The 12904-nt window shown below is 43.7% G+C and overlaps 1 protein-coding gene across 1 annotated transcript in view; it reads right to left on the reverse strand.

Annotated features, from left to right (window-relative positions):
• capn9 (calpain 9) overlaps positions 1 to 10783 on the reverse strand; it is a 36299-nt gene extending 25516 nt beyond the window's left edge. Inside the window, exons 1-2 of the mRNA XM_063197727.1 lie at positions 10641 to 10783; positions 8569 to 8798 (exon numbers count right to left, since the gene is read on the reverse strand). Of these exons, the coding sequence (XP_063053797.1) occupies positions 8569 to 8775 (207 nt within the window). The 5' untranslated portion in view covers positions 8776 to 8798; positions 10641 to 10783. The remainder of the gene's footprint in view (positions 1 to 8568; positions 8799 to 10640) is intronic.
• Between the last annotated feature and the right edge of the window lie 2121 nt (positions 10784 to 12904).

Raw genomic sequence — 12904 nt, forward strand, 5'->3', positions numbered from 1 at the left:
AAACACAGTGAGTTCTGAAGGACACAAGTAAAATAAGAGGTACAGTTTGTTACAATATGAAACACAAAGCGGACAACAGTTTAGGAAATATAGTGTGGTACATTACAATGTGGGTTAGAGCAGGGATGGGCAACTTGTATGAGGAGGAGGGCCAGGTTTTTTCACAGCCACAATCGGAGGGCCACATGACCACAAATCTGACTCTAATTAGCAGAGTTTGAGGTGCTGTCAGTTGCTCACTGACTGCCCATATTGTTTGGAAGGAATAAAATACTCTATACTCAACACTCAATACTGGCCAACAGTATAATTACAACAGATTGATTCAGTAGTTGTTTTACAAAAAATATGGTCATTATTTTCATAGCCCCTTAATGCGCGCCGTACCTCCAGTGGCACGCTGTAATAGTCATTGAAATGTACCTACCATAGCACTACAATACTATGACACAACACAGGCCCTTTAGTAATGCACCACGACTTGGTCATTACCATACTGGTAACAACAAATGTATAAAGCCACGTCTTAAGGGGTTAAATAGGCCTACTGTTTTATCTAAGGGCCACACTGACTGAAGAGACGGGCCGCNTGTGGCCCCCAGGCCTCCAGTTGCCCATCCCTGCTTTAGAGGAAGCTATGAATGGGAAATCATGGCCTAATGGTTATAGGGAGTTGGTCTTTCAATCTGGGAGTTGTAGGGTCGAATCCCATCTGACCTCTCCCTATACCTCCATTCCATGGCTGAAGTGTCCTTGTGCAAGGCACCTAACCCCACTTTGCTCTAGGGACTGTAACCAATACCCTGAAAAATAATAACTGTAAGTCGCTTTGGTTAAAAGCGTTACTGTAACTAAATGTAATGTAATAGAATGTAATAGAAGAGGAGGGCACAACATGGGACAGGGATGTCAAAATCAGGCCCGGGGGCCCAAATTTGGCCCACTGAGTAATTTTATTTGGCCCGCGAGATCATTTCAAATGTGCATTACAGTTGGCCCCCCTACACATTAATGTATTTTTCATATGACTTGGACATGGCATTTTGGGCGTCCCATGCTCATACAAGTGCATCAGTGATGTCTTTCTTTCATTTACAACAGACTATGCAGGCTCATTTGAACTGCAATATCTGCTGGGATTGACTGTAAGCATGTGCGCGCATGCACAATTTCAGTACTTTTTAAGTATTGAGTTCGGCCCGCGACTTCGTCCCAGATTTAGATTTTGGCCCTCTGTGAATTTGAGTTTGACACCCCTGACATAGGACATTTGTGATACTATGGGTTCAGAACGACACAAAGCAAACACGAAATAGCAGATGTTTTGACAACGTGGTGGGACGCAAGTTGAGCACAAATTTGGAGATATGTATCACTGTGGGTTCCGAAGGCCGTATCGTATGGGGAACTTTGAAAAAGCATTTTTTTCTCATTGTGTTCCCAGATGGGAGTGACAGAAATTGCTGCTTTTCTGAGGTGTGGTCACATTCCGAGCATTTCAATTGGAACTGGTCCCATTCAACAAAGGAGTGTGTGACACTGGCTAACACTACAGACACACACACACACACACACACACACACACACACACACACACACACACACACACACACACACACACACACACACACACACACACACACACACACACACACACACACACACACACACACACACACACACACGCACTCAAACATGACATGCACACACACCCTTTGGAATCACTTGAAGTATTCACAACGGTAACGCCCGTAAAAGAAATGCAGACCGACTGACTGATTGGTCAATGAAGTGTCTCAATGCTCTCCCAGACATGTGGCACTTGGTCAGGAAACAGTATTCAGTACAATTTGCAGTGTTAATTTAACCTATTTGTGAACATACATATATGGTCCCACTCGCTTTTGTATTGAATTCAACTCTTTGAGAGTTGAATGAACACTTAGAGAGTGGTAGCCTATTTAACAACATTGTAGAGCACACATGGCTTCACAGTGCTAGTTCAACACTCGACGAGTTAAAATTTAAAACCGATATTGAGTGGGATGATGTGTGCTCAGAATGGCAACATTTACTGTGCAGAGATAGTAGACTGAAAACTCTTAAACTCACACAAACCATGTCATTAGAATTGAAGTTGCTGAGGTTTATTGTTAAAACACGCAGAATAACAGGACAATCAGTTTTCACCAACAACCCAACAGATGATTAATGGTCCTTTATCTCGTGATGTCACACACCTTCGATTCAGCAGGTAGTTGCATCCGCAGTGCCCGATTAAAATGGGAGCCATTTTTAACTGGGGATGGCCATAATGACTAGTCTGTAGATCACTCCGCCTAGGTAATATTGTCCCATAACAACATATCAAAACAAGAGCAAGCATGGGATTCTTGCTCGGGAAGGCTTGCTTTTTCTAACCGTAGTGCAGTGTCCTATTTTACACTGAATTTGCACTGAAATTACACTGAAGATGCACTCTGTGTTTCAACAAGCACGTGTCTCATTTTGTCCCATCAACCCCAGTTAACATGACCCCAGTAATGCCTTACTTACTTACTTACTTACTTACTACTTACTACTTACTACTTTTGTAATGCGTTACTCCCTAACACTGGACATAAACATAGGCCCTAACCCCATTGTTTTCTGTTTTCTGCCTGAAACTGGAACAAAACAGAACTTGCAACAGAATAACCGGTCAAGAGAGACCCATTATCTCTATAATGCAATATGACAACAATCCTATCTCCAATTCCAGTGACACTGAAAGTCACATAGATTTCTTTAAAGGGACACTGTGCAGGAAATGGTCAAAAAAGGTACTGTAACTATGCTGCTCATTGAAATTGGGCTGCCTATTGCCAAATTTGATCTTTACATGAAAGTTTACTACTGTAAGTATTAAACAAATATTTTCTAGTATGGTCCAAGTACAGTCATTTTTGCAGCTAAAAATGTCTATTTTTGGAAATTCAAAATGGCGGACCATGGAGAAGATCATGTATGAAAAGTGCAATCTTTCCAGTCATAATGAATACTTAGAATTTGATGCTGGTGGTAAGTATTCATGAAAAAGGTAACATTAGTGAATGGGCAGCATGAATTCTGGAAATAAACAACTAAAAATCTCACATAGTGTCCCTTTAACTTTAAAAACGCACCTATAACAATCATTAGAATTTTCAGTGTATGAATCTACATTACCATGGCAACAGTGTAGATGTAGCCTATAAATGTACATGTGAAAACAATGTCTGTCTGGCAACTCAAGTTTAAGAATTTAATTGTTAGGCCACTTGTGCTTTTCCATGTGGTCAGCCAAGCATGCACAGGTTGGCATTGCAAGACAAACACGCACACACGCGCGCGCACACACACATGCACGTGCGCACACACACATGCGCGCGCGCAAACACACGCAAGCACGCACAAGCACGCACGCACACGCAAGCACGCACGCACGCGCGAGCACGCACGCACGCAAGCACGCACACGAACGCACGCACACACACACACACACACACACACACACACACACACACACACACACACACACACACACACACACACACACACACACGCACACACACACACACACACACACACACACACACACACACTCTCGCTGCCATTCTTGCCTCTCTCACTGCTCCCACTCGTCAGTAATGAAGGACCTACAGAACTGGTTTCTAAAGCATACAGTACAAATACACACATACCCCACAGCACACCAAGTGGAAAACAGGAACATCAGAAATCATGAATTGCCATTGCCATTGCCATTACTGCCTTTTGAGGTTTTGGGCTGGAGTGAATGGAAAAGTATTGAGTCCACATATGAAGAGTTCAGATGCAAAACCCTCTAACTCTATTTCTGAAGACCTGCACTTTTATATTTTTAGAGAACCTCGTTGTTGGTTTGGTTTACATTTATGTACTTGATAATAATAATACATATAAATAGTTATATTACATAAAAAAATTCAACTTTGATAAGCTTTTTATTAAATAAAAATGAATTAAGATTATTTTCTGAAAAGGCACTTAGGGGGTTTTGCATCTGAACTCTTGACATATTCTTACACCCGATACTACGTATCTCAGTTTACGAGTTTCTTCGGTTGCTCCAGACAAACTGTGTAATTGACAATGAACTCAAGCGACAGAAACTCGTGCAGCATACCAAACCAGAAAGCTTTGCTCCCAAAAACCTGAAGGGCGTTTTCAAACAACAATTAATTTATGACAATGATATTGTCACGTCGATGCCCCTCTGGTCATCCAATGCACTGACTCAGTGGCAGTGAAAGTCTGCTTGTGAGCATGGCTATTGTTGTGTTCAGGTGACAGTGAGTGCCATTAAATAAACTTAACGTGACATTAGCCAATGTGGTGCCTCCTGGCCCCGGGCACTATACCTCGTTGGTGCCCCCTTACCAGAGATTCTTTAAGTATGCCAATGTAATAGGTTGCTATGGGCACCTAACATGACCAGGTTGCGGTCTGCCTAAAGGGGCGTGTCATAATACTCCTAGTATTGAATAGAACAGTCCTTAGGTCTGACTAGGTCTGCCTACAGGGGGATTTTCCAATAATAGAACCCGGAAACAATGGGCTAATGGAACCTCTCTCTCTACTCTCTCTGCCCTTACTAAACAATATTTGTTAAAGGGGTATGCCACTATTTTGGGGCTTAATACAGTTAAAATCGTTGGCCAGGGTTTATATAGGTGGTAAAGTGTCTTATTTTTCATGTAAGCCGTTGTCTTGTTTTAAGACAAGTTAAAAGAGGCAGCATGTCGCTAAGCTAGTGAAAGTCAATGGATCCGTGTAGCATGTAGCAATGCTATATGAATGCATTGACTTTCACTAGCTTAGCGACAAAGCAAGACAACGCTTCACATGAAAAATAAGACACTTTACCACCTTTATAAACCCCAGCCAACGATTGTAACTGTATTGAGCCCCAAAATAGTGGCATACCCCTTTAAGTTGGTGTCTTGTGGTGCCCCTTCACTGGTCAAAAATGGTGGGTGCCCCTGCGCACTGTGCCACTGGCCCTTATGGATAATAATATCCGGCCCTGGTTGGCACCACGTGTGATGGCAAACACATCTTCTCTACCAAACTGAAGACCCCCAGATTTGGGTTTGCATGCCCACAGGACCCCGGTTCGAGTTCGGGGTCATTTCCCGATCCCACCCCGTCTCTCTGTCCCACTCACTTCCTGTCACCATCTCAGACGCTCAGAGGCTCAAAAGCCCCTAAAATATATATATATAAAAAAACTGACTCCTGTGTTCAGGGCCACTGACAGCTTTGGCGGGGCCTGGGACAAGGTCATCTGAAAGCTTGTGAACTGGACTTGAGTCAGACTTGAGTCACAAGTTGATGACTTGAGACTTGACTTGGCAAAATTAGGAATGACTTCTGACTTGACCCGGACTTGTACGCTATTGACTCGAGACTTGACTTAGACTTGACAGTTTTAGCTTGCAATGACTCACAATGTTTCTGTTTACAGGCATATCTGTTCAAAACATAAATAGCGTGACATCATTCAGTGATGTCCTTCAAAAGTTGAAAAAATGGAAAAACAGACATAGGCACTGCCCCATTGCTACCACTGCCACTCGTATTTGTCACATGAAAGTGCAGGGTGTCCCAATATTTTCCAACTCTTCAAGTCCCTTCAAGCTTACTCTGAATCAAAGAGTGGGACCCCCCACAACAAACAGAATTGAGCATGAAAAGAAGTTGCGCTGCCACTTGTCTCGGTTTTCCCCTCATTGTCTCAGCTTCTAATGGTCTGTTTAGGGCAGTGGTTCTCAAACTTTTTCGGATCGAGCACCACTTTGTCCCCCCAAAAATGTTCAGGGACCACCAGTCAACTGAATTCACATTTACGAGCCTGATTTATTGTGGTGAAATGAGACTTCAGCTATGGTTAGCTTTGTAATTATCTTACAAATATTGTCTACTGCTAGCTTGTCTTGGAAAAGTAGAAATCCCCTCGCGGACCACCTGAGCTCTGTCGCGGACCACTAGTGGTCCCCGGACCACACTTTGAGAATCACTGGTTTAGGGGGTGGGATACAGTTTCCCTAGACATTGAATGAAGTGAGCCACTACTTACAAGCCAAGCCAAAGGATCAATTATTACACAAATAAAGCGTTTGGGTTTTTTTGTGAAGCAAAAGTGTCAATCCTAAAAATAAGTTAAGTTGTGAGACAGAGGTCGTTATAGGCAACAACCTCAGTTACACTCGGATACAATACACATCCCGATATAGGGGTCACGATACGATACGTATCTCGATATATATGTGCATCCCGATTCATGGCCTAAGACGATATGTATCCCAATATTGTAGGCCTACTTTGTAGTTTTCATTTGATTTTTTTAAACATATGTACAACCAAATGTTACTTTTCGTTTTTCTGTAGAGCAACAGTTACACTGTAAATAATGCATGTAAAACACTGACATTGACTTCCCCTTGACCTTGACCTTGACCTTGACCTTGACCTCATTATCCTCATAGAGTCTGGGGGTATGCCTTCTTTCTAAATCTCTTTCCTGGTTCAACAGTGTGAGCTGTCATAGAAGAATGCACTGAAGAAGGCAAAGGGCAGTGAACAGAGATAGAGTATGTGGTGTTTTCCGTATCTCTGTGTGTGCTAATATTTAGCCTAGGTCCAGGATAAGTAGTACTTGCAACCAGGGCTTGACACTGGCACCTGCCAACCAGCCAAATGCTGGTAAAACTTTGCAGTGGCTGGTAACAATTTCAGTGTCACTAGCCAATTTGGTAGGTAGTTTATTCTATGGTATGACATATCATTCTGCACTTTGCCCCTTGTGTATCAATTGTTTGTATTTAAGTTCAAGAAAAAGCTAATTTACTCAGTTTCAATTTGTTTGTTTTATTTCCATACAGAAACCCATGCACTCATCTTCTTGCTTTAAGCACCTCATCTTCTGAGGTTAGATATACAGTACCATGATAAAAAATACATTTTAAAAATCTAAAAAATTTGTGGCAAGTAGAATAGCTGGATGGCTTGTGACTCGGGAAAACCACTAGCCACAGTGGCCGGCAGGCGTAAAAGTTAATGTCAAGCCCTGCTTGCAACACAGTAGAGCTACTGAGAATAGAGTAGTCAGCCTAGTTTACAGCTGAGAGTCTGGAGGTTTTTTTTCACATGCAGCACTGAAATGTGAATTTTTCGCAGATCTTCATGGTGCATTTCATTCACTGAGTTGTGCTATGTGGAGGGCAGGGCTCCGGAAGGGGGGGGCAAGCGCTATTCAGGCATACCACTATTCCGACATACCACTATTCCGACATACCGCTATTCTGACATCCGAAATGCCGTAGGGTTAGGGTTAGAGTTAGGGTCAGGGTCAGGGTTAGGCTAGGGTAACTGCATGCACTCTCTTTAAACTGATAAAACCTGAGTAACGTAGCACAAACAACAGACATGGCAGATTTTCGGTGGCGGGAAACGTGCCGGTATACAGACAATAGACATCAGTTTCGGAATAGCGGCATGTCTGAATAGCGCCATGTAACCTCTGTAAGGGCCATCAACTGGGGGCACCAGCAGGGCTGGACTGAGACTACAAAATGGCCCAAAAATGTTTTTTTTGCATAGATCAGCCCCTCACCCCACCCCCATACTACAATTATGATGGGCTCAGTCAATTGTTTAATACACAGATGGGCCTCCGCATGTAATTTGTAGGTTGGTGTCTAAGGGAAATTTGAAACAAACAAAAAAGAAAACAAAAGCATCTCCCCCTCGATGGCTGTCGGCCCACGGGGAGAATGGCCTGTTTGCCAGGTGACCAGTCCAGCCAGGTGACCAGTCCAGCCAGGTGACCAGTCCAGCCAGGGGGCGCTAGTTACTGTGGCATCCCCACCGCGTAGTGCAGTCAGAGATTCTTTAAGTATATAGAGATATGCCAACATAATAGGTTTCTATGGGCACCTAACGCGACCAGGTTCCGGTCTGCCTAAAGGGCGTGTCATAATGCTCCTACAATGAATAGAACAGTCCTTAGGTCTGCCTAGGTCTGCCTAAGGGGGGCCATAATAGAACCAGGAAACAATGGGCCAATGGAACCTCTCTCTCTCTACTCTCTCTGGTGCAGTGGTTCTCAACTGGAACAGTCTTGGGACCCACCATTTTCCACTCTCATTCGGTCGCGACCCAATTTTTTTTTAGCGTTCAAGTCAATTCAATGCAATTCTCAAAATGTAACCAAGACTCGGATGACTGGTTGCACGTTATCTATCTCGCATTGACATTCAGATTGTATGTATGACAACAGATGACACAGAGTTCACTAGCCTATCAAAATAAAAGTTGTAAATTGTTGCAGGGAAATTTGGATTTTTTTTTTTAGAATTACAGGGTTTTTTTTACACCAAGGCTCCGCGACCCACCCATGACCCCTCCGCGACCCACTTTTGGGTCGCGACCCACCAGTTGAGAAACACTGGCGTGGTGCAATGTAATGTAATGTTGTGTACTGTACTGTGCTGTAGTGTGACCTACCTTGGGCCTCTTCCATTCAAAGTTGATGGGCACGCTCTGGCTGTAGAAGAGCGTTGAGTCTACAGCGGGGAAGTCTGGGTCCTCGAAGAGGATGCCCTTCCTCAGGCAATCCTGCCGGATCTCCTCGAAGGAGCGGCCGTCCGACTGCGTGCTCACCGCCTTGGCCTTCTTGCCGGCGCCGCCCGAGAGCGTGGAACTGTAGGGCATCTTGGGTACTGTAGGATGGCGTTCTGACACAAAGAACCGGAGACTTGGGATTGACTGAAGTAAGAAACTGCAGTAACACTTTACTTGACGCCGGCGTCATATGCATGACATAACAGTGCCATAACAGTGTCGTAACGCAGCTATGCATGTGTCATGAACATTAATGTCATACACATTTCATGACTTTGTCATTCATTGCCACAACCGTTATGGTACAGACAGCCCTAACAATGTCAACTTCTCATGACCATGAAACGTTTATGACATTGGCATCATGTTTATGACTTGTCCACGACTGTGTCATGACACTGTTTTGACACTATTATGACACTGTTATGACATACGTACGGTATAATGCAGGCATCAAGAAAAGTGCAACATACAGTCAAAAAGAGCAGTGTCAATTCAACTCTTGGGGAGTCTATTTAACACTTTGTAGAGTGTATTTGGTCCCAGGGTACTCTTTAAGTGTTGAATTAACACTGTATTTTATACTGTGCAGAAACCACTACCTGCAAACTGGCTAAGTGTAGTACAGTAATTTAATGTGCTGTAGTACAATGTAATGGTTACTGTATAGCGTTCTGACACAAAGAACCAAAGACTTATGGAGATGATGATACACAAGGCAACTTTTTGATCAATGTGTCTGCGCAACGATGCTGTAAGATTGTTGTCTGAAACAGGCTTGTACGAAATTCCGAATTGGATGAATTTTAATTCAAAGTAATGCCATAATACCAACACTAGGTGGTGTCATTACCTTGAAATTTCTTTGAATTTAGGCTACACCACCCATCGAAAGTACATAGAACAACACCACCTAGTGTTCATATTATGGCATTACTTCTGAATTCAAATTCATCCAATTCGGAATTTCGTACAAGCCTGGTCTGAACTGTTTAATCACTGTAACACTTTCATAAAGGCAACTTGGATCAGCAGCAGACAACTTTCATTAATCGTTCCATTAGAATATTAGACATTTTGACATATTCCCTCAGAAAATTAAGAGTGAAATTTGTTGTTGCCTAGCAATATTGCTCAAAACGTTGCCCCGTGCATCACTACCTTATAGGCCTAGGTGATGTTCCACGGGGCAAATTTGTGAGCAATGCGTCTGCGCAGCACAACCATGCTGTAAGATTATTGCTTTGATTCTTTATCACTCGTACTCCCTGTTATCAAAGGAACTCAGGTCAGCAGGCAACTTCTCTAACTTTTCCATCAGAACACTCAGAGAGAACCAATCATAATGTTATCCAGCTGCATTGCTCAAAAAGGTACCCTTGTGTGTATCACTTCTACATTCTACATCTACTTCTACATATAGGCCTACTATATCATAGATGTATCCATCAACACTTGTTCCAGGTCATGTTAAGATTGTCTACCTTAACTGACAGAGTATGTTTTTTCTGCATTGGTCTATCCCAACTCACAGAATGTCTTTTTGCACAATTACCTTTTTTACATTTATTATCTCTACTATTTTATTTTATTTTCCCCGCCCTGATGACTATTTATTTGTGTCTTGAAATGTCCATGTGGGCTTTTGTGTATTTGTGTATTTATGTAAGCTACTGGATACCTGAATTCCCCCTGGGGATCAATAAAGTTACTCTTCTCTACTCTACTCCTATCACCATCTTTAGGGTAGCGTGGTGTAGTGTAATGTAATTCAATGAATGACCTACCTTGGTACCTCTTCCACTCAAAAAGTTACCCTGTGTATATCATTACCATTAGGACTTACTTGAGGAACCTGCCCATCTGCCAGCTGAGTGTAATGTCATTCAATGTAATGTACAGACAGTACAGTACGTAGTGTAATGTAATGTTTTTCAATGCAATGAATGACCTACCTTGGAGCCTCTTCCACTCAAAAAGTTGCGTTCAGACGCGGAGAATCCGAATACTGAGGAGTGACCGGAGGGGAAGAGCTACCTGGCTGCCAGCAGCTGACTAACGCGGTGAATGAATGAGGAGTGGAAGAACAGGTGGGGAGAGAGAGAGAGAGAGAGAGAGAGAGAGAGAGAGAGAGAGAGAGAGAGAGAGAGAGAGAGAGAGAGAGCTAGAGAGAGAGAGAGCGAGCTCAACTCACTACGCACTACAGGTATGTTAAAGAGATGGGTGTGTGTGTGGGTAGTGTTTATGACATACCACATACAGTGAAGGTGTGTGTGAAGGTGTGTGTATGTATGAAGGCGTGTGTGTGTTTGCCTGTGCATGTCTGGGGTTTCTATCTCCACCTGTCTGACAGTTATCAGTCACACATACACACACACACACACACACACACACACACACACACACACACACACACACACACACACACACACACACACACACACACATACACACACACACACACACACACAGATATTACAGGGACGTACACAGACACGTTAAGCAGGTAATATGGGCATGGCAGCTGACAGCATGACACACCCACCGTGGCTATGCAAACTGGTTCTCCCGCCCCGGCGAGCCTGGCTGAGACTGCACTACTAGTGCATTGCAGTACATTGGTCAGACACGCAGGCACATACGCACGCACGCATGCACACACACACAGATATAACAGGGACACATCGGTCAGACACGCACGTACGCACGCATGGTCGCAGACACACAGAGCCGCTGAGATCTTTGGCTGGGCCTAGGGCAATCTGAATACATACCTGTACAATGTAATGAGAACCCAATTCTGGGCCCCCTCTCTCACTGGGCTTGGGACAACTGACCCCTCTACCCCTCCCGTCAGCCTCCCTGCACACGCACGCACACACACACGCACGCACACACGCACGCCATCCATCATCAAAGCTACAGCACCGCAGGGCACTCCTGATTAGTACTAGGGCTTGACATTAACTTTTTCGCTTGCCTGCCATGTGGCTAGTGGTTTTCCTGAGTCACTAGCCATCCAGCTATTCTACTAGCCACAATTTTGAAATTATTTTTTTTCTTGATCATGTCACTGTTCATCTAACCTCAGAAGATGAGGTGTTAAATCAATCAGATGAGTGTATAGATTTCTACAGTGAAATAAATTAAACAAGTAGAAACTGAGTAACTGATCTTTTTTCTTGAACTCAAATAGAAACAATTGATGCACAAGGCGTAAAATGCAGAATATATGCTATTCTGATATGTCATACCATTGAATAAGCTACCTGCCAAATTGGCTAGTGGCACTGTAATTGTTACTAGCCACAGCCAAGTTTTACCAGCATTTGGCCGGTTGGCAGGTGCCAGTGTCAAGCCCTGATTAGTACTAGTACAGACCAGACCCTTGAGTGGGAGGGAGAGCATTCTCTCTCTCTCTCTCTCTCTCTCTCTCTCTCTCTCTCTCTTTCTGCAGAGCAAACAGCGAGCAGTTATTCCATGAATGTGTACAGAATGTGTAACCATGGCCCAAAATAGAACTACGTGTCCGGAATTGTTATTGTGTGGGGGGGGGTCCCTGACAATCTCCTTGTACATGGGGCCCAGAGACCATCTTACAGTCCCATAGCTGAGGACCACCAGCCTGGATGGGAGACCTCTCTCTCTCTCTCTCTCTCTCTCTCTCTCTCTCTCTCTCTCTCTCTCTCTCCTGTCTCTGTTTGACCTGAACTACAACTGCATGACAAAAGGTGTTGGAATGTGGCGTTAGTGGACCGTGCTGTGGTGGTGTCCCCAACATGTCATTGGAAGACCTGTCATCAGGGGCACCGCCCCACACGGCCACTCCCAGTCCCAAATGGTCGAGACTCTTTGAGTGGGTGAAAGAACAACAACTTCTCTCTTTTTTCTCTCTCTCTCTCCCCCTCCCTCGTCTTATCGCAACTCCAGCCAGGCTGCCACCTTTTTTTTTTTTTTTAACTAGAAGCACTCAGAGAGTGCAAACCTCTGCCAAGGCCATAAGGTTACTAGTGCCATAACATCTACACGTTGTGGAATCCTATGCCAATAATTATAACTTCGAAATTAAAAAAAAATCCTCCGGATCACCACTAAAATGTAGTTGCTTGTTCATTTCGTCATTTCCCAATAACTACAAAATTTCAGCTAAGTCTGGTCATAACCTTTTGAGTTATCCTGCTGACAGACAAACCAACGCGACCGAAAACATAACCTCCTT

The sequence above is a fragment of the Engraulis encrasicolus genome, chromosome 1 (assembly GCF_034702125.1).
Source record: "Engraulis encrasicolus isolate BLACKSEA-1 chromosome 1, IST_EnEncr_1.0, whole genome shotgun sequence".
In the NCBI taxonomy this organism is placed as follows: Eukaryota; Metazoa; Chordata; class Actinopteri; order Clupeiformes; family Engraulidae; genus Engraulis; species Engraulis encrasicolus.